At 27.0% G+C, this 27797-nt stretch overlaps 1 protein-coding gene across 3 annotated transcripts; it reads left to right on the forward strand.

Moving 5' to 3' along the window:
* The first annotated feature begins 573 nt into the window (after window positions 1-573).
* On the forward strand, window positions 574-24127 carry LOC107456653 (sulfhydryl oxidase 1). Of its 3 annotated transcripts, none has more exons than XM_016074577.4 (11): window positions 574-948; window positions 4288-4388; window positions 5401-5555; window positions 7456-7552; window positions 11118-11275; window positions 11842-11958; window positions 13475-13613; window positions 13729-13845; window positions 16221-16368; window positions 17611-18020; window positions 22491-24127. In XM_016074577.4, the coding sequence occupies exons 1-11, from the start codon at window positions 702-704 to the stop codon at window positions 22560-22562; spliced, it is 1761 nt and encodes a 586-aa protein (XP_015930063.1). In that variant the 5' UTR covers window positions 574-701; the 3' UTR covers window positions 22563-24127. The 3 variants fall into 3 exon arrangements, with proteins under 3 accessions (XP_015930063.1, XP_015930064.1, XP_015930062.1); XM_016074578.5 differs by lacking the exon at window positions 22491-24127 and adding an exon at window positions 21065-21303; XM_016074576.4 differs by lacking the exon at window positions 22491-24127 and having other exon boundaries at window positions 17611-19560.
* The last annotated feature ends 3670 nt before the right edge of the window (window positions 24128-27797 follow it).

Below are 27797 nucleotides of genomic sequence, written 5' to 3' on the forward strand. Positions count from 1 at the left end.
AAATAATATAAAGTTCAAGTTGTTCCTGAAAACAGTCCCAGATTTTCTTTTGGCTCCAATGTTGGCTTCAAATTTAAAAGTTTATGGCGTCAAGCCTAGATTATCCCAGAAATATAGTGATTTCTTATCTATGAGTTGACCCAGGTATGAATACAATTCATAACAGTTTGCTTTGATTCGTTTTTTTTTCTTCCCCCAGCTCGCACCTACTACATTGCTGACTAAAAATATCTCCAGTACTCGAGGGTTTACAGGCTAGATTTGCAGATGCAGATTAGTTTCTTCAAAATGAATTTATTTCTGACCTTAACATACATAAGAGTTCTCCTGTCTTCTGGGTCGATTAAAAATCAAAGTAAATTAAGCACTTTGTTCGTATAAGTCCAACCAATAACTCAAAAGCTTTTTTTCCAATGATGATTCACTTATTTATTTCTGTTTTCACTCACAATGAATAATTTATGAACTTATTCGTCATTTATGGATGACCCCTAAATATAACTTTTTCAAAAAAATAGAAAGCTAAAAGCAAATTTTGCTTTGCGCACGAACTCAATCTTACTAATAGCTTCTACCATCATTCCATCAATCTGAACTTGATTTTAGTTGTCAGTCGCGCTTGTGATGAAATTACACTCAGTATGTTTTAATGGAAAATATTGGTGACGTTTAGTTAACTCTGCTTTCTTTGTTACAAACATATGGCAGCTATGGGATTAGGAATCAAGCCATTTTGTTATCTTTTAATAATAATAGTTTTAATAACACTTTCATCTTCTTCAACATTGTATAGTGCAGAAGATCCGCTATGGGAATTAAATTCTTCTAATTTTGAAAGTTTAGTGTATGGAAAAGACCATGCATGGATTATACAATTTTATAACAGCTGGTGTGGTCATTGTATTCGCTTTTCTTTCTTTTGGAAATTGTTTGCTAAGGATACAAAAAGTAAGTATTAAATATAATTCAATTTAGCATTTTTAAATAGGATATTGATAGCACGTATATCTACATTAAAGTAAATTTTTCTGCATTTGGTTTGTTTCAGGAGCTCTATCGAGATTATTATGTTTGTATACGTTTTAATAAATATTTATTTCTATCTCTGAGTTATCTATATAAGACTAGCATCACTTACGTTGTGTTACATTTGTAAATAATTTTACATCCAACACCAAATTTTTTAAAATTTCGTTAAAATAATCTGAGTATATCTTCGTATTTTCATCTGTTATGTCTACTACATTAACCGAAGTGTTAAATAGATTTTAAATTTGTTATTAAAAAAAAAAAAAAAAAAAAACATGTTGACATTGGCTGATTACATTTAAACGTGATCAGCCAATGTCTATATGTTATTATGTATATTTTCATGTAAAGAGCTTTATTAATTATGCTCTTTACATGAAAATTTGCCTAATTTTTTAAAGGGGAAGTATGAAATACATTTTTAGGTTCATTTCATAATTGTTAAATTAAATGCTATTTTCATTGTAATGAGTATCATTTTTTACTTGTATTCATAATTATTAATTACAATTATTATTTTTTATTCTTTTTAGTAGATTTGACTTTTCATTCTTTAAAACTTTATTTGCCAAATCATTGAAAATATATCAAAATTGTAGAAAACTTTTTTTTCGTCCCATGAAATGTCTATTTTGCACTAACACAAATATTTTTTTAATATTCAATATTTTCTATTTTTGAAAATATTTTTAAGTTGGGACTTAGCGCTTTTTTAAAAATTTAATTAAAGTTAAAAATTTTATTACTTATTTTTATAACTAGTTGAAAATGTTAATGAATCCATAAAAAAATATAAAAGGCTTACTTACAAAACTGATCAACATTGAAAGCTGAGGTTTAAGAGATGAAAGGGATTGGAGAGATTTGACGATGGTTGTCCTCAAACAAAATAACTATGCAGTTCTATAGGTGATGTTTAACCTCAAATAATAATGTGATGTCGACTAATAATGATAAACAACAACTAAATAGTTTTATATCTGATTTTCAACCTCAAATAACCATGTATTGTCAATATTGTCAACTAATAATCATGAACAACAATTAAATAGTTTTATAGCTGATGTTCAACCTGAAATAGTCATGTGTTGTCTAATAATAATGATAAACAACTAAATAGTTCTATAGCTGATGTTCAGCCTCAAATAGTCATGTGTTGTCAAATAATAATTCAAAATGGAAAGTTATATTATATGAACTAACAAGTTTCAATGAGATATTTTGTTCCATTTTAATGCTACAAGGAAAGTGGGACTTAAAAGTAACATTGGCACGTAAAGGTTTAAGAAATTTTTTTAAAAAATATTGTCAAGCAACTCTCATATTAATAAATTTCCTATATTTTGTAAAATTGTGGGAGTGAAAAAAAAGGTTATAATAAATGATTAATTTTGTCAATGCAAAAATACACGTATTTTCTTGTAGTTTTAATTAATATTTATTTGAGGGATAGTGAAAAATGACAATTTATGTATTTCATTTTGACAAGTTATCTTTGTAAACTAGGGTTTTATAAAGTTGTTAAAAATTGTGATAGTTATTCTATTCCTTCAAAAATAATAGTTAAACACTCCTGTAACTGCCAGGTATTAGTAAAGGAGGTCACAGATGAAAAGGCTCTTCAATGGTCATAATATACAGTGATCAATGGCATGATGGGGTAATGTACCCATATTGCTTACTGACAGTCTTTGCATGTTAGACAAACTAAATAGGTATACCCATTAATCTGAAGTTGAGTGAGCTTCGAACTACCATCGGGGATGGAACCTTGTTCTTTCTCAGTGACAGCACGATTCCTTTACCACTGTATAGTTGATTCTTATCTTGGTCTATATTCTGCAACAAACTTCTGCAGAATTTTACAATTTAGTAAAATTTTTCATTGATAAAAGCAAAGGCCTTATTTGCCAGACCATAAACCTCAAACTATTAAATTATTATGACAGCCAAAAACATTAGAAGCCAAGAACATTAGTTTGCAAAATGCTCTAGCAGAATGCCATGAAATTTTCACATTAAAAAATCGTTAAAAAACGAGCAGAAAAATAGTGAAATATATGAAAGTTCTTGAAAACCACTTTCTGTTCTTATATTGGACCTAATAAATGGTTCTGGATAAAATGGGAGCAAAGTTTGATACTTTAAAAACTTCAAGATTTTTATATATTTATTAATCATATCATTCTGAATTTTATTGATTCTCACATGTGATAGTGTCTATTTCTATTAACGAAGTTTATGAAATTGTTGATACAGTACAGAACCCATTATCCGGAAATCAGAAAACCGGAAAACCAAAAAACCGGAACGAAATTCAATAAATTTTCCCGCCATTTTTAAAAAAAAAAATGTTTTTTTCCTCATAAGATTTCAAGATTTTTCTTTCTTTTTTGAAAGATGTTTACCTTACCATCATTTTGGAAACAATCATTAGTGTATTACTTCATCGTTTTTTCTTCTTTTTAAGATTATTTCCAAATATTTTCTTTTTCTTAGTTGAGTTTAACAATAAAAAAAACTGCTTTTTGTAGAGATTCAGAAAACCGGAAAAATCAGTTATCCGGAATAGCGATGGTCCCGATCGTTCCGGATAATCGGTTCCCTACTGTATATTAAAAATAACAAATGGTGATTATATTCTAATTTCAAAATCTTATAAAAATGGTTACTTTTTGTGTGATTTGGAAAATGGGAAAAAATGTACCTAATGCAACAGAATGTATAAAACAGCATTTTCTTCTTTCCTTAAAATTGAATTTATTTATTTATTTTTTTTTGTCAGAAATCTAGAAAGTTGTCAAGATTTCCCAGTTATTATTTTAATATGTCAAATTAAATTGTTCAAAGTTATTCTGTTACTCTTTTAGCTGCTGACTAAAAAGTGTAAAATTTTTAAGTATTCATATGACTGTTCATTAGGACTGTTTCATAAGGTATGTTATTTTATGTGTTAGGCAGCCATGTTATGAATAACCCCAAACATAATGAATAGAATTTTTGGTTTTAATAAATCTGTAAAAAAAAAAAAGAAAAAAAAAATCACAGAGGCTCAGAAGTTTAAGTTACTTTAGTTAGAATAAATAAATACTTCTCTTTAAATTTTTTTGATTTTTTTAACATCTTTTAAACTCTGTATGAATTTTTCTATAAACATATTAAGTGTTCATTTCAGTTTTTCACCATTTTGAAAAATAATTTTAAAAAAAGTATCCATTGATAAATTCTTATGTTTCAATTGTTTCTTTGTCTTCATAGTGTGGCGAAAAGTCATTGATGTTGGTGTAATTAACTGCAATGATGAGGAAAACCTGAAGCTGTGTCGTCAATATGATGTAAAAGGATTTCCTACAATAAGAGTGAGTTTCTGTATTTTTATTCCTATGTTTCAGATTGATTTCAATTGTGTAGAAGGTAGTTACTTTGATTTTATTACTTATACATAACCTGTAGTAAAAACATTTACATTTTAATGCAGGTCTTTATTTGAATAGATTGGGTCAATGTAGAAATAAACCACATTATCAAGTTGTTTGAGTGTATTTTTAAGACCACTCATGGTGAACAATTTTCATGAAGGCAATAAAATACTTCTATGCTATGATGTTATTATCTGGAGGAAAATATTTAAATTTATAAGGCACTTATTTGAAAGTAGTACTAAGGAACAATTAGATGTAAAAATTTCACAATTGAAAAAAGTGTAACTTATCATTTCAAGCCTTTTAATATTTAAAATGGACTGTAGATTTGAAATAGGCTGAAAAAATGTTATTTTTTATTATTTCTTTTGTGCTATAATTGTTGCAAAAATTTATTTTGGAAATAGCTAAATAAGATATAGCAAAACATTTTTTTGTTAATGACATGATAGTTTTTGTCCTAGGAGCAAAATTATATGTAATTTTCTGCAATGAGATATGGTTTTTATCAAAATATACAAACAACACTCACAATTTAAATTATTAACAGTTTTGTTAAAATTATCAATAACTTTTTTAAGCTAAAATTGCAAACGAAGCAGTGTTAATTATTTAAATATTAAATTATGTATAAATGGGCAAATAAGACAAATTTATTGACAAGATAAACAAAATTTTGCTTTGCATGGGGTGCAATGAATTTAAAGGACATAAAGAAAAGCAGTTCGGCCCCAATTTTAAATTATTTTGTAAAAAATTAACATTTTTAAACACTTTTAGCTTTAGAGGTTTTTATTTTTGATTGTTAAAAAATTATGAAAAGTGTTAGTGCTTTGAAAAGTCTCCTGCTTTTTATATATATAAATTTCTTTGGTAAATATTTCATTTTTTGAAATTTTTTGACATGTTTTTAAAATCAAATTTTTAAATATGAGACATTGATTTTTAGTTCTTTTGGCGAAACGTTGGTGAGAAAGATATGGGAATTGACCTGGAAGGGCATAGAAGAGATATTCCTTACATTGAAAATTCTACCCTCCATTTCATAGAATCAAACTGGGATAAAGGTGTTCCTTCTGATTGGCCAGATTTGTCTCCTCTAAAGTAAGTAGCTGTTGTTTGGCTGTACTTCTTATAATGCTGGCTGTACTCCTCATGAGACACTTCAAATATCTTTACCTATAAAAATATGAGTTGGCTTGTATTATTCAATATGAGGAGCTTTGGGATAAGTGGAAAAAAAATTGTTTCACATTAATTTGTAAGAAGATTTTATAGGTTTTTCAATGTGTTTCAGAGCTTCAAATGTGTTCAATTTGTTTTTTGAAAATAAAAATGGTAAAAAAAGAAAAAAAAAAGTTTTTTTTTCTTCTTTTCCCTACTCACAGGTTTGATAGTATCAAGTTGGGTAAATTGGGAATAAAATCAGTTTTTTTTAAAAGAAAGCTCTAAAACCAATTCATTAAATTTATTTTACTGAAAGTTTTTTTGCATTTTGTTTACATAGAATTTATATGGATTAAATATGAAACATAACTTATCTATTTTGTTTGATTGTTTTCTCACAGTAATATATTTAAAAGAACATGTTTTGATATAGTACCTTCTTTACCTCCAGATTGTGGTAAAGTGGGTGAAGTTCCAAAATTTGTTCATAGTTTATCAGAAAACATTTGTAAATATTGTTTCAGAAATAAAAATGCTCTTGATTAGATGTATCGGGATTACATTTAAAAAACAAATGCTAAAAAAAACTTTTCTTTTCGTATTATTAAATTAAAGAGTTAATTTTCATGGCTATCATAAGTTAGGTTTAACTTCAGATGAAGTATGATTTGCTGAACTCTATACAATTTCATCAAAAAGCAAGAAAACTGTAATAGTTTTTAGTTTATTTGAAATATTAGTGAGAGTGTTAAAATTAATTTCTATAGTGGTAGATTAAAGTGTTTTTACTATTTAAAACATGTGTATTTTTATTCAATTTAGTTATTTTAAGGAAATTATTTTGTTTTTTTTTATGAAAAAACTGCCATAACAAAAAGCAGGCACTTGTGTGAAAACTCATCTAAATCTTAAAATATGCTCACTAAGTTTTATCATTATGCTGTTTTGCTATTTTTTTTCCATTGTGTAGTATGTTTGTTATATTACCTATTCTCTTACTATACATACTAAATAAACTTATACTAATAATAAACTTATATAATGCTTATACTAATGCAAATTTTTAAGAAATAATTAATAGCACAACATCTATAGTGATATATACTATTATAATTTAACACTATTATAATATATACTATTATAATTTAATACTATTATAATATGTACTATTATAATTTAATATTATTATAATTTTGTAAAATATGTATATTTATATGTACTTTTATTTTCTAACTATTTTGAAAAATATTTAATTGCAAAACTTTCCCTTCTGTTTTTTCCCTTAAAATTAATTATTAACTGAAACTCGAAAATTTTATTTTTGTAAGGCAGAATATTTGCAATACATTCTGCTTGAGCTCAGGAGATAGAGCTTTCACCTCGCAGTGAGGTGAACTGGGTTCAATGGCTGCTTGATACGGATTCTGCACCCATCTTGCACTGACCACAATACTGACAAAAATTACTTCAGTGGTAGATGGATCATGGGTTAGAATCCTCTTGCAGTGGGAGGTTTTTGTGGTTTTCCTCTCCAGGTAACGTAAATGTGGGTTAGTTCCATCAAAAAGTCCTCCATAAAGGCAAATTTCTCCTATTACTTGATCCAGGAGTTCCCTTGTTTTCTGGACTAAGTTCAAAATTGCAAGGCTATGGAGTTGAACATTGGTAGTCGTAAACTTAAAAAATTGGATCAACTGTTCAACAACAGTTATAAAAATACATTCTCCATACTGGTAACTTAACTGTTAACTAAATGTTAGCGAGATGTCTATATTTTTGTGATTTATTTTATTGGAACTTACCTTTTTTTTAAATGGTTGTTTTTTTTCTTCTTCAGGTTGACAAGTTTAAATGAAATTGAAAAATCAAGTAATATGAAAGTTGAAGGCACATATCTATTTGTGGAAGATGAGGAATCCATTGTTGGTCGTTTAGTAAGTATAACTTCTAAAAATATATTAGTAAAAACTAAAGTATTTAATATTGAATTTTTGTGTGGATCAGTTTTGTGTGTGTACAATATTTACAAACTTTCTGTTGTAAATTATTTTAAGAAAAGTTTTTCTCTTTATTATTTATTTATATAAGTTTATTTTTTTGTTTGTTTGGTATAACTATATATTCCTTGGTATAAATAACTATACATGTTTTAGAAAATGCTTTATAATTATTGCTTGTTTAAATTACTAAATAACTTACTACTGCTGTGTTACTAAATAACTTACTAAAAACACTATTATGTCATAGAAAATTGGTTTTAAAATTGTTTAGGCTGATAAATGTTTATTTCTTTAAATTATACCACCTTGTTAACAAATGGAAAAAAACGTGAAAAAATGTTTAAAGGTACTAAATAAATTTTTCAAAATTAATTTGTTATCAGTATTAACTTACCAGGAGGATGAAATAATTCTAATTGTCCACTTTTAGATAAGAAGTTGGTACTTGTGATGTACCACTGGAAAGCATACTTTAAAATAATCATTAAAAATATCATTTACAAAGAATTGGGAAGAATATTTTATTTTTTACAATGAATTGGATTTTTAAATTGATAAAACTTTCTCCATATGTTGTAGAAATTAGATAAGGGAAATTTGCTGAAAATTTAGTATGAAGTACTTCATGTCATTCTGATCACACATTTTATGTTATTATTTATCAAAATATCAGAAAGATATGTTATTATTTTTCAAGATAGCAGAATTTCAGAATAAATAAAAATCAATTTTAATTTTTGAAAGAAAATTTAAAAACTAAACATTTTAGTTATCCAATTACCATATTTTGAAGAAAAAGTAAAGATTAAAGTCCAATAGAAATTCTCTTAATTGCTGCATTGTAATAAAAACGCCTATAAAAATATAAGTTTTTTGAAAAAGAAAAAGCAAGATAAAAACCGAAACAAAAAATCACTTGTAATTTTTAAACGAAAGATTTAAAGATAAAAATCTTAATCTAACTTTTTCATATTGCCGTATTTTTAGAAAGAAGTGACCCGAAATGAATAATGTTTATTAGAAACGCTTTCCCATAACAAATCAATACCTTTGGGGGTACTGGATTGGAGATCGATCGTTCACTGAGTCAGGTCAAAATTACGATCTGTGGATGAATGAATGGATGTGTGAATGGGTTTGCCTTGTAAACAGGTGTGATGTATGGTGTGGCAGAAGTCGAATTCTTGGCCATAGATGGCGCCACTGAAAAACAAGAATCGCACACTCTGCCTTAAATTTGCTCGGTTTCACCAAGTAGGCTTGCCCGTGTGGCAAGTGGCATTAGAACCAACCAACCAAAAGAAACGCTTTTTAAAAAATGCTGTCATATTAAAAATGCTGACCAAAAATAAAGTTAATAAGAAAATCAAAAAAGAAACAGAAAGGAGAATTGTTCTTAGTTCTTTATCATTGAGAATTAGTATTCTATGTTACTAGTTATCTGTCTTTCCATACAAGAAAAAAGAGACAATAAAAAAATAAAGTTTTTGTTAATATGCTTTGCTGTAGTTGAAACAGAAAGATAAACAAAAATGGAGCAAAAAAAAAAAAATTCTAAATTTTTAAGCATAAAGTGTTGAAAAAAATGATGAAATTGACTTGCCTGAATATAATTGAAAATAGAGGAAAAAAATCAACATTCAAAATTTATAGTTCAGTATAAAGTAGTTTTAATTCTTCAAATTTCACTTTTCCATGTGTCTTTCAGAACATAAGTTAACAAGTTTTGGAACTTAACAAACATTAAACTATTTCTCATAATGTATGGTGAAAAATATAATATTGGCTTATTCTTTATTAAATCTATGAAATTCCCCTCCCCCCCCAAATTTTTTTATCAAAAAATTATTTTCCAAATAATACTTTGCTTAATGTTCATCGAACCAAATATTCAGCAAAGGGGGCGAATACCAAATAGTAGCCGAATATTTGTCAGTCCCTATTTAGAAGTTTACTCCTTTGTTTTAAATGTCACCCTTCAAGAATTAATTGAAGGGTGGAATTGTCCCGCAGTGGACTGATCGTTAAGACCTTCCCAGCAGATCACCGGAGTCAAGCATCACTGACTGCGGTCAGTGTGCGGGTGGGTGATCACTTGGATCAGTCTGTGTATGGACCGAGGGTGTGCGGTATTGGTCCTCGTTAAACTGTTCTACCGTAAAGTGCTCGACTTCGCGTGCAGATCGTCGGGCTACCGAAGAGGGAGTGCCGTCCCCTCTGCAGAGGATCAAAATTGTGATGGCATGTCTTCGGATCATCCTCAGGGATGTTTCCCAGACCGTCACCAATAGCCCATTGTGCAGCTCTAGTGCGACGTAAATGAACAAATCAATCAATGAAGGGTGGAATTAATATCTGTAACATATTTTTGGATTATACTGGATGAATTAATCTTATTTTATGCATGTAAATTAGTTTGAGTAACAAGTCTCTGACTTGTAAAACTAAATGCAAATAAAAACCTAATAATATAGTCGAATTTTTAGCTTTTTGGTGATGTCTCTCAAGTACAGGGTGGCTATGAGTAAAGTTACCATACTTAGACTCACATTTTGGTTGACAGATGCCAATGGAACTTGTTACACAGGTTATATGGATCATGGAAAAAAGAAATCTGCAATTAAAAAAAAAACTGTGTAAATTTCAACAACCTGTTTTTTTTGTTTTTAAAGACGCATAGAAAACAAAACACAATTCGGAGATGCAAAGCTCCATGGAATCAAAACATAATCGCAATGTGCATTCTTTTTCTTTTTATCAAGCATATATTCAAAACTCGTTGTGGCATGTTCTATAGTAACACATAGGGTTTCTGTATCCATTTCTGCTGCGTAACATTGATGCTCTTGTCATGCAATATACAGGTTACTGTGATTATGATGAAACAATTCTACCAGAAACGCTTTTCCTTTCTTCTGCTATAGCATGGTTGAGAAAAATTTTTTATGGCTGTATGTTCAAAAACTGCACCAAATTGCATATCTCTTACATATAAAGCATCATTTATTGAAATTGACCTATTGTAGAGTTTCCCATGGTTCATATCATATGAAGTATATATACCAAGTTTCTTTAACACCCCTCAACCATAACAGATTCTATATACTGGTTTAAGCAGGGTATCTTCAATTATAATCACCCTATATTATGTTTTAATATGAATTTCCTTAACAGGCAAGGGTTACATTAATTTCAGCCTCACTGAGTTTTTTCATTTTCAAAGAATTTCAATTGAATTGCATTTCTCATAATATCAGTCTGTTTCTTGTAAAATTATTTACATCAATGTTAATATAATTTCTATTAAGTTGACCATTCATAGAGCAACAATTTTGTGATTTACTTTGACAGGTAATCGCTTCTAAAGTTACAATCTGGTTTATTTTTCTATTGTTAAAAATGCTTATAAAGTCGAACTTGGATAGACAATTACCTTACAAATTGTTTCAATTTTATTTTTATCCCTTATTCTTACAAATTTAAATTCTATTTCTTGTAGCTAACTATGGATTTTTCCTTTCAAACTGAAGTGATAATAAGAAGAGTTTTGACTAATAATACTGAGTTACTAAATGATTTGGGTCCCAACCTTTACAATGGTTCTGTTCCTGTAATATATAAAATTAATCCATCTGGAAAAGCAGAAGTTTTTATGAGGTACAGTTTATTATTTTTTTTAAGAATTGTTTTTAATCTTGTTATTAAGAATTACAATTAAGAAAAGTTAACTTAAAAATAAGCTCTTAGATTGTTATTCTTCTTCAGGTATTTAGAACTGTTTTATTTTACTGTTTATTTCTAAACTTTTTTTTCTTTGGGCATTTTTACCATTGGATAAAAGATAATTTTAGTTATTTTGTTTAATGAAAATAAAGAAAAGCGTGTTTTATTTTTTTATAATGTAAGGTATAATTAAAATAGATAAATGGAAGAAAGAACCTATAAATGTAAGTAATTGCATTGAATCTTTTTATTTACTTTTCATCATAAAAAATTGAAAGCTTATTAGTTAAATTATGTTTAATTAACTTAGTTTAATTACATTAAATTAATTTTTAAAAATTAATTAAAATGGTTCTGAAACCTGAAAACTAATAATTTTTTTTTTTTTTTTTTTTTAATTTATTTACTTTTTTTTTAATAATCATACATTTGCCCTTATGGTAATTTAGATTTTGTCTTTAGAAGTATCAATGGTATATTTCAAACTTTTCCTTTTTCAGGTTTTCAAATGATACAGGCTCTTTTGAGATTAGAAATCAAATATTCAAAGCTATTGTAGGACATCCTAGATTTCCTGAAGTTGAGGTGGCGACAGCAGAACCTACAAACTCAACTGAGTATTTATGCTTATTATTAAAACTTTTTATTATTTTTTTTAAGCTTGAATTTTAACTCCTATATTATAAATTTGAAACTTGCAATTTACTGCAACAATTCTTTTTTTTTTTTTTTTTAATGAACTTTACTGTAAAATTTTTAATACAGTGAATTCACGATAACTCGAATCTGATAAAACTGACGAAAAACTTCGACGTATCGGAAGTTCGACTTACCGTTAGTTTCGCTTTTGAACTTTCAAAATATTGTCGGATTATTTAATTAATGCTTATTAATTACAAATCTTTTAATTGCTTACAATATTTAAGATCATTTTTCTGACAAGTCATTTACGATAAGACTGTTTGAAGCACTTTATGATACCCTGGTCCATCGGCTGCAACTTTGCTGTTGTGTTTGGCGGGAGAAACTGCAAGTTTACTGCTTTCAAATTAGGTAGATCACTATGCGCTGTGCATTTATCCATAAAGAGTATCACTTTTCTTTTTTTAGCGAAGAATTTCCGATCCAATTTTCTTACATAGTCTTCAAATAAAACTGATGTCATCCAAAACTTTCTGTTAGACTTGTAATCCAAAGGATACGTTTTTACATTCTTGAAACATCGGGGATTTCGGTTTTTTCCGATAACAAGTAAGGACAATTTCTCTATTCCAGACTAGGACAGTCAAACGTTCCTTGCTCATTTTACCCCCTGAGCAGTTTTCATCCTTAAACATCATAGTCTTATTTGGAAGACATTTAAAAAATAAACCCATTTCATCAATATTGAAAACATCATTTTCACTATATCCTTGAAGTAAATTTGGCAACGTTTCTTTCAACCACTGTTCACATACTTCAAAAGGGACAGCTTTAGCTTCTCCATGAAGAGTGCGAAAGACATTGTGCGTGTGTTGCAAAGGAAGGAGCAAGATATCAGCTCCTAGGTTTTTTTTCTTGCTTTAAGAGATCCAAAAAAATCGAGTTCAAGGGAGTAAAATTCGAGTAATCGAGAATAATTAACATAAAATTGAAGATAAAATGGTCGGGACCTCATAAAAAATCGAGTTATAGTAATATTCGAGTTATAGCGAATTGACTGTACTTATGGAACAGAAAAGGTATCTTCTCTTGAATACATTGTAAATACAATGTTTAGTAGGATTGGATTTTTGACATGATGCGTCAAAAATCTGTTGAAAAGTGATGAAATCTGTCAAAAACCTGGGCCAAGTTTCTTTTTGACATTAGAGAGATTTTATTAGTTACTAAATCATGCCTAATACTCACCTTATATGTTTCTATAATTATGATTTATATTATATATCACATATAAAAATGTTGCCAAAATTATTGAAGCTATTAATTGATTTTTCTAATGTTAGTGTTTTCTAATGGAACTAAAATTATTTTCCTTTGTTTGTATTAATTGATCCATTATTTCCTATGCTTCAGAATCTTAAAATAATATTAAAAACAAATAATTTTAAAATTAACTATCAGTTTTTAATTATTATTATTATTTACATTTAGGTCTGGGGCTAGTTCTGTATATATGGTTGATTTAGAAAATGCTGTTTATAATTCTCTAAGACAGGAAGTGGGCATGACGAAAGTTATTGATGGAGAAAAATTTTCTGCTTTGAAATCATACCTCTTTATGTTGAAAGTTGTAAGTGCATCATAAAACAAAATGCAAAATTATTTTAAAATTTTTTAATTTGTTTAATGTTTTTGTAAACTTTTGATGTATTTAATTTTTTCCCCATTTATCTTATTTCAAATAGTACTTCCCAGGATCAGAACCAGTTATATCTTACTTATCCAAATTGTACAACTGGATTTCATATAGAAAACGTTCAGTAACTGGTGAGGAATTCGTTGACATTATGAATCAATATCAGGTATATTTTGCTATTTATTTATTTCCAATTAGATGCATTATAATTAAGTTTTTAATTTACAGTTTTATCTTTATTTGTTTCTTTTGTATGGATTAGTATGGATTTTATTAAATTTTTTTCATTACATTATTAATATTAGACTTGTGAATTTTTAAAACAATAAGGTAATTACATTTTTTATTAATAGCAGATATTTTTTTTAATTTTACTTGAAAGTAATTTTTTAATTTGATTAACAATGATTGATGCAGCTCTTCTTTATTTACTACTTACCCATTCTTTATAGGGGTTGAAAAAAAAGTAAATAGTTAATAAATTGTTATTGATTAGCAGTACAAAATCATGCACAAAACTGGAGAAATATGCCTTTTATGATCTCATATGTCTTCATACGATCTGTTCAATTAATTAAGCTTATAATTTTTTTTATTATTACCCTTCCCTGCTATTTTGCATTATCAGATTAAGCAAAGCATATTTTTAGAAGTTCATCCCATCAAAATGAAAAATAACCCTATTCAGTATCATTTGGCACAATGTTGTGGCTTGACTACTATTTTTGTTTATTTTTAATGCTGTAAACGCTTAAATACAATTTCAAAAATCTGATAAAACAAAATTTATGTTTGAAAAAAATTTTGTGAACTTAATCCAATTTTATTCCCTTCTACCATACAAAGTAGACAAATCTTACTGACAATAAGAAAACAAAGAATTTCTAAGCAAAAAGAAAGCAAAGAATCTTAACAATGATAAGACGATCTTAACGATAATCTAATTTGAACGATGATGACGATCTTAATCTTAACGATGATGACGATAAGAAAGCAAAGAATCTTAAAAGAGAATATTAGAAGACTATTGAAAGAAGAGAATGCTCTTATTGAGATTGATTATCAAATTGAAAAAATGTGTGTCAAATGTGCCCTTAATACTATTAATAAATTTTTAATATTTTACTTGTTAATTATGAATGATTTTATTACTAAAAATATAGTATTTTTTCTTGTGCTTTTAGATTTTTAGTATTGGAAATACTGAGTGTAAAAGTGGTCTAAACCTCTAAAATATTAAGATTAAGATGACAGTGCTATCTGGTGTTTTTAGCCTTGAACAACAAATTTCAACTTACGTTCAACAAATAAAATAATTTTATTTGTGCTGGGGGAAATGTATATTTTATCTGGCTTATGTTATAGATATGCTTGTATCAACTGTATAGTCAAATTTCTCAGCTTTATGTAAATATAAAAATTTATATTTTTGTATAAAATTGAGGGTTAGACCACTGTTACCATCAGTCTTTCTATGATAAGGTAAGGTAACTGTTAACTTTTAATATTTTTTCTTGTTTACTACAAAATTTTTATGAAAATAAACAGTTTATTATATGACTATGTTATTTAAGGTTTCAGTAGTTTAAGGTTACATGTCTATTTTAAAAGATGCTATATTTTAGGAAGTAATTCCTATTATTCTTATGATTTTTTTAAAAACTATTTAACTGCTCCAATGACATATTTACTTGGTCCGGATTATACATATATCTGCTCTGAAAGATGTTCCAAATTTTTTTATTAGGTTTGGGACAGCTAAATTTCATTGCAGTCTTCTATTTTGCCTGGTTTAGGCATTTCTTTTGATGTTATTTCATGTTCCCTGATTTTCTGATTAAATGCTCTATTGGGTTAAGGTCTGGAGGCTGGGATTCATTTGAGGCATTATAAAGGAGCCATAGTTTCTCACTGTACATCATCTGTTCACGGTCAATGCCCTGCAGAAAATAAAAATCTCATTGCTCACCTCAAGCTTCTCAGCATTAATGCTAATATTTTTTCTCAGTTTGTTAAAAGTAATTGGTTTTATTCATTCTTAAATCAATAACTCCAGATTATCAACTGCATTTTTCCCTATTCTTTTTGACATCTTAACACCACTTCTTCCTCTCATGCTTGGGAGTTTAACTTTGTGCAGGGTTTTTCCATACATATTTCTGTTTTTAGGTACCAAAAAATACAAAATTTATGTTTTGTGAAAAGTTATTACCTTTTCCCAAAGAGTTTTATAATTTTATTTAAGTGTTCTTTAGCAAAGGCTATTTTTTTCTTAATTCTGTTCACTTTCAGAATTAATTGATTTAAAAATGAAAAAAACTAGCTAGGTTGATCAAACAGAGAATTTTTTTTAGATTAAGTTCCGAGATGTTAGAGATGAGCAAGAGCTAAAATTTTTATTTTCAGCAGAGCCTGGACCCTAACATTTATTTTTACTTTTATTACCACCTTTTATATTTTTTACCTTATGAAAATGCCAAATATGAATTGTATGTAATTATAAAAAGGCTTTTATTTCAACAATCTTCTTTTTTTCTTCAGACTGAAACAGAATATTTACCAAAAATGCGTGACTATGTTGGCTGTAAAGGTAGTGAACTGAAATACAGAGGCTATCCATGTTCATTGTGGACGCTTTTTCATACCATTACCATACAAGCAAATAATGAATTTAAGAGATCTCTTGGGTGTAAGTTTTAATGTTTAATGTTAAAATATTTTATTAATGAACAAATTTAATATTTTTAAAAATTAAAATTAAAGCTTTATAGAGTATGCAATTTTACTTGTAGTATTTTTTAAATTTTTTATATTCTATCATTATTAAACAGAGTTGGCAAGATTTAGGACAGAATGGATTAATGCATAGCATAGTATAAACCATGGTTTAAACCGTCCTGTCCAAAACCTATTTATTCAAATTATCTTTCAATTAAAAAAAATATTGTTAAAAATGAAATGTTGATTTTTGAACAAGCGATACAAAATGAAGACAATTTTTTGTTTTATTAAAAAAGTTTATTATTGTTTTTAATATTGCATTATTTATCCTTATGCAAAAACGTAATTTATCAGTATTAAAAGCATATTTATTCATATTTAATTTTATTCATTTTTGTTGTTCAATGAATTGTGGAGCTTCAAAAGTTTTCTTTGCCTGTTATATTATTTTCTTTAAAAAGTTAAAGCAAATTGTATGAAAAGTATAAAATATTTATTAATACAGTAGGGAACCGATTATCCGGAACGATCGGGACTATCGCTATTCCGGATAACTGATTTTTCCGGTTTTCTGAATCGCTACAAAAAGCCGTTTTTTTTATTGTTAAACCCAATTTAAAAAAAAAAAAAAATAGGAAATAATCTTAAAAAGAAAAAACGATGAAGTAATACAGTAATGATTATTTCTAAAATGATGGTATGGTAAACATCTTTCAAAAAAGGAAGAAAAATCCTAAAATCTTATGAGGAAAAAAATTTTTTTTTTTTAAAATGGTGGGAAGATTTATCGAATTTCGTTCCGGTTTTTTGATTTTCCGGTTTTCTGATTTCCGGATAACGGGTTCTGTACTGTATATGTAATTATTATGTGGTGTACAATGGTTACACATATAGAATTTTTACATTTTACCAAATTTCAAGGTTTTGGACACTAAGACAGTTTTAGTCAGTTTAGGACAGTTTAAGACAGTAAGAACCACATGTCCTGTCCAAAACCAGTTTAGGATGTCCAAAACCCCAACCCTGGTATTAAAGGTAATAAGTGACTTTATGTTATTTTAGTGTTAATTGTGAGGATGAAAAAAATGCTTTGTTATTGATATGGAAGTGAAAAAAAATTTATTCTCTAAACAAATAAATTTTACAATGTATACTTAGTATCACATAATTTTTTTTCTTCCCTGTATCACTTTTTTCTTTTTTATTTCAGATGAAGAAACTGCGGCTCAGGCTCTCTTTGCCATTAGAGATTATGTTAAATATTTTTTCACTTGCCACGAATGTGTCGAGAATTTCTTAAAAATGGCTAAAGACTTGGAGGCAAAGGTAAAATCATCTGAAAATGCTGTTTTGTGGTTATGGCAAGCACACAATGAAGCTAATAATCGCTTGGCTGGGGATGAGACTGAGGATCCTAAACATCCGAAGATTCAGTTCCCTTCTAAAGAAGCTTGTCCACTTTGCAGAAAGACCGGGGAAACTTTCCGTGACATCGTATGGGATCAAGAACAAGTTTTACAATTTTTGAGCAAAATTTATGGAAAACAAAATATTAAGCAGGGAAGTGTGAAAGTGGTAGATCTTGTACCTTCTGACCGAAGAATAAACAATTCTGCTATGGTAAATAATTTTGAAAATTACTCTTTACTTGAGAGTTGGAACTTTAGATGGTTTACTAGTGCAGATATTAGTTTGTGTGTGTCGCTTTATGTTGTTTCAGCTTTATTAATTATTCTTATATGTCTAATCTTTCGTCAACGGCAGAGGAACAGGAGATTTCGATTAAAGAAATATTTACCGTTATATCATTAATGTTGTTAAAAATTTTTCATTTCACCAAAGACTGGTTTTAATGTCATGAAAATATTTTTATATCATCTTTTAATACAATTTGAATTATATTGATAACTTTTAAAAAGATCCAACTAAAATGTTAAATATTTAAATTTATTTTTCATTAATAAATAATTCTGCATAGTTTTTCATATTTTTTTGAAATACTATTAATTGCATTTTTTTATCATTCAAATTATGTATTGCTTCCTTTTTATTTAAAAATTTGAGATCTTATTTGTTTATTTTATTATTATTTTTTTTCTGAACAAGAAAAGGGCTTGTATGACTTAAAAATTTAATTTTTTATTTATGAATATATAACTTTGCTCAGTTTACTTCTATGTTCTAAACATTAATTTAAAATTGGCACAAAAATTACAGGAATATTCTATTTTCCTGTACAATTTTTTTCACTTGTATTTTTTAATCTGTGATAAAAAAAAAGAGTGCTATTTTTAGTTGAACATTTTGAGATTTTTTTGATTTTGCATTTTATATTAGTTTTTTAATTTATTATTATTCATAGTATAATATTCTGTATAAGTTTATCCCATATTTAACTTCTAAATTGTATTTAATCAGAGTAATTTATTTAAAAAAACAACAAGTTTTTGTCAATTCTTGCCAGTTTGAGTTAACTTTTTCCTATAAACATTCCATTTAAATTTCAATCATATACAAGGATAATAAGTAACCAACATATGAATATAAAGGCACCACTGGGTGTACACAGTTTTTTAACAATTAGTATTTATTTTTGTAAGAATCATTAGTGTAAGTTATTTAATTGAAAAAAATGCATGAAATTTTTTTTTGTGTGTAAATTACCTTCGAATGGATTCTATGATTTTTTCTGGTTGGCGATAGTGCATAAAATAGTTCAGCTCAATTTTTTTTTAATTTTATAGAATTGTATCTATGGATTGGGATAATAAATATTTGTTTTTAGAGCTAAATATTTTTAAAATTTATTTTATTATCAAATTTTTAGTTGAAGCAATGTTTTATAAAATGTACAATTTTCATTACAATAATGTGCTTTTTTTCACTGAACTGTTCATACAATTCATCTAAAAGTTAGTCACATACTTGAAAAACTACAATATAAGTAGACACATAACAAAATTATTTACATCGAATGTCTTTAATTTTGTAATTTAAAGTAAAATTAAATTTCTGTTTTTTCATTGTAAAATTATGCTTTATGCATATAATTTATGTGTAAAAAAGGCTGTAATTAGCTGGTACTGATGATCAAAAACAAAATACTATTACATTGTTATGTCTTAATATACTTTATTCATTAAAGTCGAACAATTATCAATGTGTTATGTCACTTTGTATGATATATTTTTTAACTTTGAAAATTATTTGCTTCAAATCTTATTTTATAATTTGACATCAGATATTATCGTAGGTCACAATTAATTAATGCTTAGCAGAATATTTCTTTAGATTCAATAATCACAATGATCTCTTTGTAAATGGTTAAATTTTCTATCATTCATGTTTCACACTTCTCTATTTTGTTTGGACTATAAACTTTACAGTCAGCGGTCCAAAATTATTGAATAATAATTTCTCTAAACTTTATATAATTCTAAATTGAAAAGTTCTAAGTTTTAAAGAACTTTTTTCAGCTCGAAAAAAAACTGGGTTTGTAATTATTCTGACTTTTCCTAATGAAAAATATTGTGTCCTTACTAAATCTGATTTTTAGCATTTTGTTTTGATATTACCTATTTGTTAGCATTTTGTCATGATATCCACCATATTTTCTATTAATACAAATATAATTTTTAAAATAACCAATATTAAGATAATATAATAATAATCAAAGACATTTTGTCTACTATCTTTTTATTTTAATTAATGATGCTAGTAAAATGGTGTAGTAAAAATATCAGTATGTGAATTAAGGGATCATCCACTAAACTACTCTTGCACAAAAATATTAAGCTGCATATTCAGTTGTTTTCTTTTGAGATTATTGAAATCCTATTTTAAAATTATTTGATAATAGAGGTCTTTTACTCGATTATAAATATTTAAAAAAAGTATTTGTTGTATTGTTATGAGTTACTATTTACTAATTGATTTAAGTTTTTTGTCATGCAGCAGTAAAAAATTTCTATATATTGATCTCAAACTGTTATGAGTTGTTCAGTACTCCATTAATTATGTTATACCAAAACTGTTAAAACTTTTTGTTCTAAGCAAAGTAACTCTAAAACTAAAATTATTATAGTTTACAGTTATTTTATGATGAAACTTGCCTTTATTTGTCTTAGGTAGACAAATTATATTTTTTAGTTTCTAGTTTTCTTTTTTTAAAAGCAGTCTATAATATGTATGATCTGACAAATATTTGCTTGATCCAACCTCCCCCCCCCCCAATTTTGCTCTGAAGAAGAAAAATGTTGCTTTGATTGTTTCAATGGCCTGGACAAATTAAGATTTCATTGCTTCACCTGATTAATCTTTAAGTTATATCATAGACAACAAGTGATAAAAATTTCTAATAGGATTTTGAGAAATGAAAATGCTTTTAATCTAGCATTGAACACACTTGTACTATTTATGCAAAATTAAGGTGAATATTAAAAAAACCTAAAATTTTACACACATATGAAAAAACTTGTTTTTCTTATTTCTCATTAACAGAATGTAAAAAATCTTTTTAGGTTTTTCTGAAAGCATAGTTAGAGCAGCTCATAACTTTTAAATAATAATTTTTATTTTTATTATTTACTTTCATAGATATCAAATTTTTTAAAAATTATTGTGTGACCTTTTTCACTTAATTTTGTTAATTTTTATTATTGCAGAGCATTTTTAGATCAAAAGTGTTTCAGAGTCTTTATTGGAAAAAAAAAAATAATAAAGGATCAAATTGTTAAATAAATATCCTTACTGAAGAGCAACTTTTCTGATAGCCAAATTCACTGTATGATGTTTACTCAAGGATGTTTCTTATTTTCATATTAAAAATTTCATTGTAAAACTTTCACTTTAATTTATTTGATATTTTAATGAACTTCAAAATAAAAGCTGAATTTTCCAATAAGTAGTATCTATTCTTATTTCAATGTTTCTAAATTAATCTTCACAGAATTGAAAATGTGACAGTTTCAAGAGTTAGTAGCATCATTTGTAGTCCTGATACCTGATACCTTGTAGGAATTAACTTGTAACTTAAACCATTAGTAAACACCTTCCAATTTGAAATTTTTTTTTATTTATTGATGAAGTAAGTGACTGCAGGATTTAGATAATATTTCAAGTAAAAAAAATTCAAGTTTTAAACATACTTTATTAGTTTTTTCCGAACCTCAAAAACAGCATTCCATCTTCTTTAGGAATCCTCAATTTTTGCTTACTGCTGTAGCATATTTCCATTCAATGAGTTGAAATTGTAATTTTATTTTCATTATTTTTTTTGTGTCAAAGATGTGTATGCATACATCTGCTAACAACCAGGAAAAGTTATGGTTTTTATCAAGCTATGATCATTTTATTTAAAGTCATAGTTTGATGGAAACAAATTTTGTCCATCTTTTTTTAATTTTGATCACAAAATACTGTTTATATTTGAATAATTACTCCAGTTTATTTTCAATTTTCAGCACTTGCCTAAATTTATTAATATAGAAAATAAAATTATAATGCCCAGTTACTATGTCTTAACAGTAGACTTTATAAATATTGTATTATAATAAATGATAATGCAACAAGGAAAATACGAGTTATTTAAGGAGCCATGGAAATCTATTGAAAGAAATGATGGAAACATTATAATAGATAAATTTCAATATTTTACATGTCACAAGATATTGCTGTTCATTTAGAAAAAATTAGCAGCTTCGTATAGTAAATACTGCCATGTAAAGAAAAATATAACTTTTTTCCTGCAGATTTTTTTAAAAATCTTAAATAGGGGCATAAGCATTAGAATTTAATGAGCATTGCTAAATTTGACGTGAACTAAATTTGACCTGAACTTAAAGTTCTATTTGAAAATAAATAAAAATGAATAAGTAAAAGTAAATAAGTAAAAATAATAAATAACTAAAAGTAATAAATAAATAAAGGAAAATAAAATGAAGCAATGATGATTGTATAATGTATATTTTATTTCATTTTCAAATAATAAGTTTTTCAATTTTTATTAATTTTTCCTATTTACTTAGATTGAAGAGTATTTTTCAATAATTTTCTCCCCATCATTGTTTTAATTATGTTAAATTATTTCAGGGATCAAAGCTTTTTCTGAGTCCAGTTTTGACTGCACTTCTGGTTTTGTTCTATTGCAAAAAGCATTTCTGAAGCTGGTTAAGATCAAATATACAAAAGAATCTCTAACTGACAGTGCTATGTTTAATTATAGCATTTAGGATTAAGTTAGCAGAAATGAAGTTGATTTTTTTGTTAGCTTTACTTAAAGGTTTAAGAAATATGTATGTTTATAATATTTTTTTTTGTAAGTTGATAGATTTTGATTATTAGTTACATATACAGTCAATTTCTGATAACTGTAAGTTCAATGACTCAAATATTCCCATTACTATATATTTGTAAAAATGTTTTTTTTTCTTCACCTATTTATTCTTAATATTTCTTAATTACTCCCTGTTTACTTCCTATAACTAGATTTTTTTAAAGCAAGATTATTTTTTTGCAATTATCTGTAAGCATCATTATCTTTAATGCACGATTATCTTTATTGCAATTATCTTAAAGCAAGATTATCTTCAATGCAATCATCTTTAAGCTTGATTATCTTTGATGCAATTATCTTAAAGCAAGATTATCCTTAATACAATTATCTTTAAGCATGATTATCTTTAATGCTAATGGAATGCAAATTTCTTTTCAACCACCAACAAAGTAAAATATTTTTAACTCTTTTTCTTTCTTTCTTTAATAGGAAATATTCTTAATCCTCTTACCCATTCTTCTCAAATAAATCAAACATTAAGGAATCTCTTGAACTTCTTCAGAAATTCATAAAAAGAGAGAGTTTATGCTTCTTAATTTTTGTTTCTACAAAAATTTTGATTTGGACAGAAAGTGTAAGTTCAAAAAATTTTGAGATGGACTGAAAGTATAAGTTCTGCGTTTTTTCGCCACACTTTTTGTCACATCTTCTGTGAGTATTTTAATGATCAAAACATTTTCATTGTTTATTTTGATGGAATTGAATAAAGTGTGAGATACCATTACAGCAAATCTCCAAAAGCATGTACAGCTACGCTTTTCATTGTTAAATAATATATTTTACTAGCTATGAAGATAGTGTGAGCGAAACTGGAACTTTTCGAATTTGTAAAATTGGCAGGAGTTGGTATTCTATTCGATGAATGTTTAGTTATCTAGCTTTAAACTTTGTTTATTCTTTAGTTAACAAATTCTTTATCAAACCAATAATCTATATATTAATTGTAATTTCCAATTTATTATGCAATAAAAAGCAAAAAAAAAAAAGTAAACTAATGGTAAGTGGAATTTTAAGTCCAAGTTATTCTCCAGTCCTCTCATCTTTGAGTTATTGAGAATCGATTGTATTTTAACTATAATCAGTATAATTTAGTTATATATACTTTAATTTGCTTATATTTTCCAGTAAATCAAGGGATAGAATTTAATTAATACATAATTTTCTCTTTCAATTTTTCAATCAAACTTTTTTTTTTACTTTTGTTCACTTGTTACAAAATCTGAGGAAGAAAATCATATTAAATCAAATTAAACAATTATAAGAAAAACATTCCCAATAGCAGGATTTTGGTAATGCAGTCACGTTCCGTGTAAGCCGTCTTTACTTCCTAGACAAACTGCTACCCATCTATCTGAAGCTAGTCTGCCTTCAAGTGACCACTGATCAAGTCCCAGACCTTCAAAATATTAGCTCAGAGCCTTTAACTACTGAGCCACCACAACTCAATTTAATGATTATATTAATAAATATACTTTGACACTTAAAATGTTTAAGTTTCATTATAGTTAATTTTTCCCAAATTATATTTAGTCATTATATTGAACTGTAACTGTAAGCATATTTATTAAATTTAGGAAATGATCTTAATTTTTTTTGTTAAGCATTTTCTATTTTGATTTTTAATCATATTTTTATATCAGTAAATATTTTACTATTTGTAATAGTGTCTTGTTAACCTTTTTAGTGTTTGGATTGACATTTTCCATATTTAATCTAAATATTTTGCATGAAAAACTGTAATAACTACCTTTGAATTAAACAGTTTTATTATTAATTGAAACATAGTAGAAAGAAAGAAAAGTTTTTACAACCTTGTGCAAACACTTAATGTTCACACTGTTTAATAACTTAACATATAATGATATATTTTACCTGTTTCTTTCAAATTGATTTTTCAAAACTATTTTTGAATGATATTCTGTTCAATAATTGAAATTTTGTTTTCAAAACCTAAATTCTTTGTTTTCATTTATTTCATATTTATAATTTTTTCTATTCTTTAACCCACTAGGCACTAAAGTTCTCATTGTTATGGTTACAACTACTCTTTACTTTTTCCAGCTTCCTTTTCATTGATTCATTTAAATTTTATTAATACATTAAATATAATCTTTGATTGACTTATATAAATTTTTATGAAAATGAAAAAAATGTTTATTAATTATTCAAATTTTAAAATGAAAATGGACATAATGAGAAAAATGAGACTTTTTTTTCTATTATCTTTTTTTGAGTACAATCCTTAAAAATATTACTTTGCTATAACTGTGGAAAATATTTGGAAATCAATGTCTATCAAAAACTGATTCAAAAATTTATTACAATTTAACGACTACCTTGTTTGTCGGTCCCAATGTGAGAGCTTTCATGGATAGTATGGTTTTTATCACTTACTCTTCCTTTCAACACATTTGCATTGAAAGTGAATGCAATAGAATTACTCAGTTATCTGATAGTTCTGACTATCAGCTATGGTTGCTCTGAATTGCAAAGTAGGAGTTCTTTTTGCACATTTGGTGTAGGTAGTCTTCTTAAAAATGTAACTATTTTATAATCGGCGTTGAACAACCTACTCAATTCTAAGCTTACGTCTATCAATGTTCCTTAGCTTTGTAATTTTGAACCCAGGAAAGACTCCTGGATCAAGCATTGGAACAGACGAGCTTTCGTGGAGGATTTTATGATGGAACTAACCCGCATTTGCTCTATATGGAGAGGAAAACCACTTAAACCTTCCATGTTTAACACAACGACAAAAGGATTATAACCCATTATCCATTTACCACTGAGTATATTTTACCTCATTACTGTGGTTAGTGCAAGCCGGGAGCAGAATTTGTATCAACCAGTCACCACTGGGATTCGAACTTGGAAAGCCTCATTGGGAGGGCGACGCTGTATCCCCTGAGCCACCGCAGCTCAAATATAACCTACGATCATTTTTTTTTTGTTTTAAAATATGACCTGTCATGAAATGTACTTTCACAGTTCAATAGTTCGTTACTCTAAAATGCATGCTTTATGCTTTAAAAAGCCCTGGAATATATGGAATCTTCAGACCATTATGAGCTTTCTAACGATTTGGACATTGTTTTCTCATCAAATCAATCCTGTCAAACAGGAAAACTTAAAACCCACAGTCTGACAAAAGAAAATAATAATGTGAGATCTGATGGAATAGACCATTTTGTCGGAAGTAGGTATCAACAATTTAGATACAAATTATGTAAGAAAAGAAAAATTCTCGATTGTGGCATGTTGAATGCAAATTTAGTTTAATTAGGAGTGCTGAAACTTCTACCTTACGAAATATTAATTTGGAAAAAAATAAACAAGTTTATAGAGGGCAGTTTTTCTATTTGATAATTTTTATTTTGTTTAAATTTGTTAATTGGATACTTTATTTATGACGAGAAAATTGTAGAGGGTTTTTTAAATTTGCAGCTGAAGAATCAAAAGGATAGTTAAAAAAATGTGATTATATGTTTACCTAATACTCGGTACTAAAGCTTGCGTCTTGAAAGCAAGATCTAAAAATTAAACTAATTAATTTTTTAGTGCAAAATATTTTTTTACTGCTTTACATGTGCATTATTAAGTAAAATAATTTCAAAACATTAGAAAAAAATTATCTGACATAGCGGCGCCTAATGGGTAAATCCTTTGGAGTAAAACAGTCATATAATTTTTAAATTATTATTTTTTTCTTCCCAATTCTGCCATTTTACTTTTTTAATATTAAAAAACAAAATAAATAATATAACTACAAAAATTAACATTATTATTCAAAGAAATTTGTTACTGGATGAAGCATGCTTATTTTTCCATCTACCTTGAAACTAAATGTACTAAGTTAATTATGAAACTAAATATTTCAATTGATTATTTACAAAATATCATGATCACATTGTTTTATTTAATCACTTTGTATTTATAGCTTATGCACTCACAAACTGTATGTATTATGTATTATTTTAATTGTGAAACTCTAATATTTGAATTGATTTATTTTTATTTCCTGAAATGTAATATTTGTATGATTAAAGTTTTTAATAGATCAAAGTTACTAGAGATTTTAATTGAGTACTTAGTATATTCTGTTGAATGAACTGAGTTATTTTAAAAACAAATATTTCAATTAGTTATTTATGATGTCATGATTACATTGTTTTATTGAAGCTCGTTGTTTTAATATTATAATGTACTTTTATAAATACTCATAAAAGAGGATTATGTCCTGTTTCCTTTAGTATCAAAGTTCTAATCAGAAGTTAAATAGATGTTTTTTTGTAAAATTTCAAGCTATTTTTTTATATTTAGAGCTTTTAATTGATCAAGTTTTTAATTAATCTTAATTTTTTTAGCTATAAGACCTCAATGGTTGATCAAATTTTTTTTTTTTTTTACTGAACCCCGACTGGAGTCAATAAATTTTATTAGCAAATGTGAACATATTGACCCTTTATTACAAACATAAATAATTAACGATTGTGAATAGATAAATCGAAGAAAGATTACTTATTATTGTGAAGATAATGATTGTGAAGAATAAAATGTTTATTGTTTTACCTATAGTCTTAAAGTGGCTGGAAATAGTCTTAAACGATGTGGATATACTTAATGTAAGTCTGATATATTCATTAAATACCCTGATAAAGAATACAATAATTGTAAAATAACAGAGAATATAATTTTGTTCAAGTATAAAGTGATAAAAATAGACAAACTGTCTTTCTTTTGTTTCATTTTTGAACGGAAGCAAGATATATTCAAATTAAAAATACAGAATTTCATGAGAAACTTAAAATTCTCTTTTCGCATAACAAATTTTTAGAAATTGCAATCAACCTTAATAATTGGCATATTCTAATGATGCCAAATGATGATTTGTTTTATGTATGTATTTCGGGTTGGCCTATTAAATTCTGAATTTTTGAAAAACAGTTATTAACTAAAACTAAATACTTGAGTTAGAACAAATGACAAATATTTGTTAGAAGTACTTAGTTAAATAAATTAAAAATAAACACATAACAGGAAATGGGTGAGGTCTTATTTAAATT

The sequence above is a fragment of the Parasteatoda tepidariorum genome, chromosome 8 (assembly GCF_982258835.1).
Source record: "Parasteatoda tepidariorum strain Cologne lab strain chromosome 8, Ptep-v5.0, whole genome shotgun sequence".
NCBI lineage: Eukaryota > Metazoa > Arthropoda > Arachnida > Araneae > Theridiidae > Parasteatoda > Parasteatoda tepidariorum.

What these genes read in the sequence shown, in the direction of transcription:
- LOC107456653 (XM_016074576.4), top strand. Translation starts at nt 702, where the DNA reads ATGGCAGCTATGGGATTAGGAATCAAGCCATTTTGTTATCTTTTAATA. An exon ending in AAAGCAGAAGTTTTTATGAG is followed by an intron (nt 11,276 to 11,841) that starts GTACAGTTTATT and finishes TTCCTTTTTCAG; the next exon opens with GTTTTCAAATGATACAGGCT. An exon ending in ACCTCTTTATGTTGAAAGTT is followed by an intron (nt 13,614 to 13,728) that starts GTAAGTGCATCA and finishes TATTTCAAATAG; the next exon opens with TACTTCCCAGGATCAGAACC.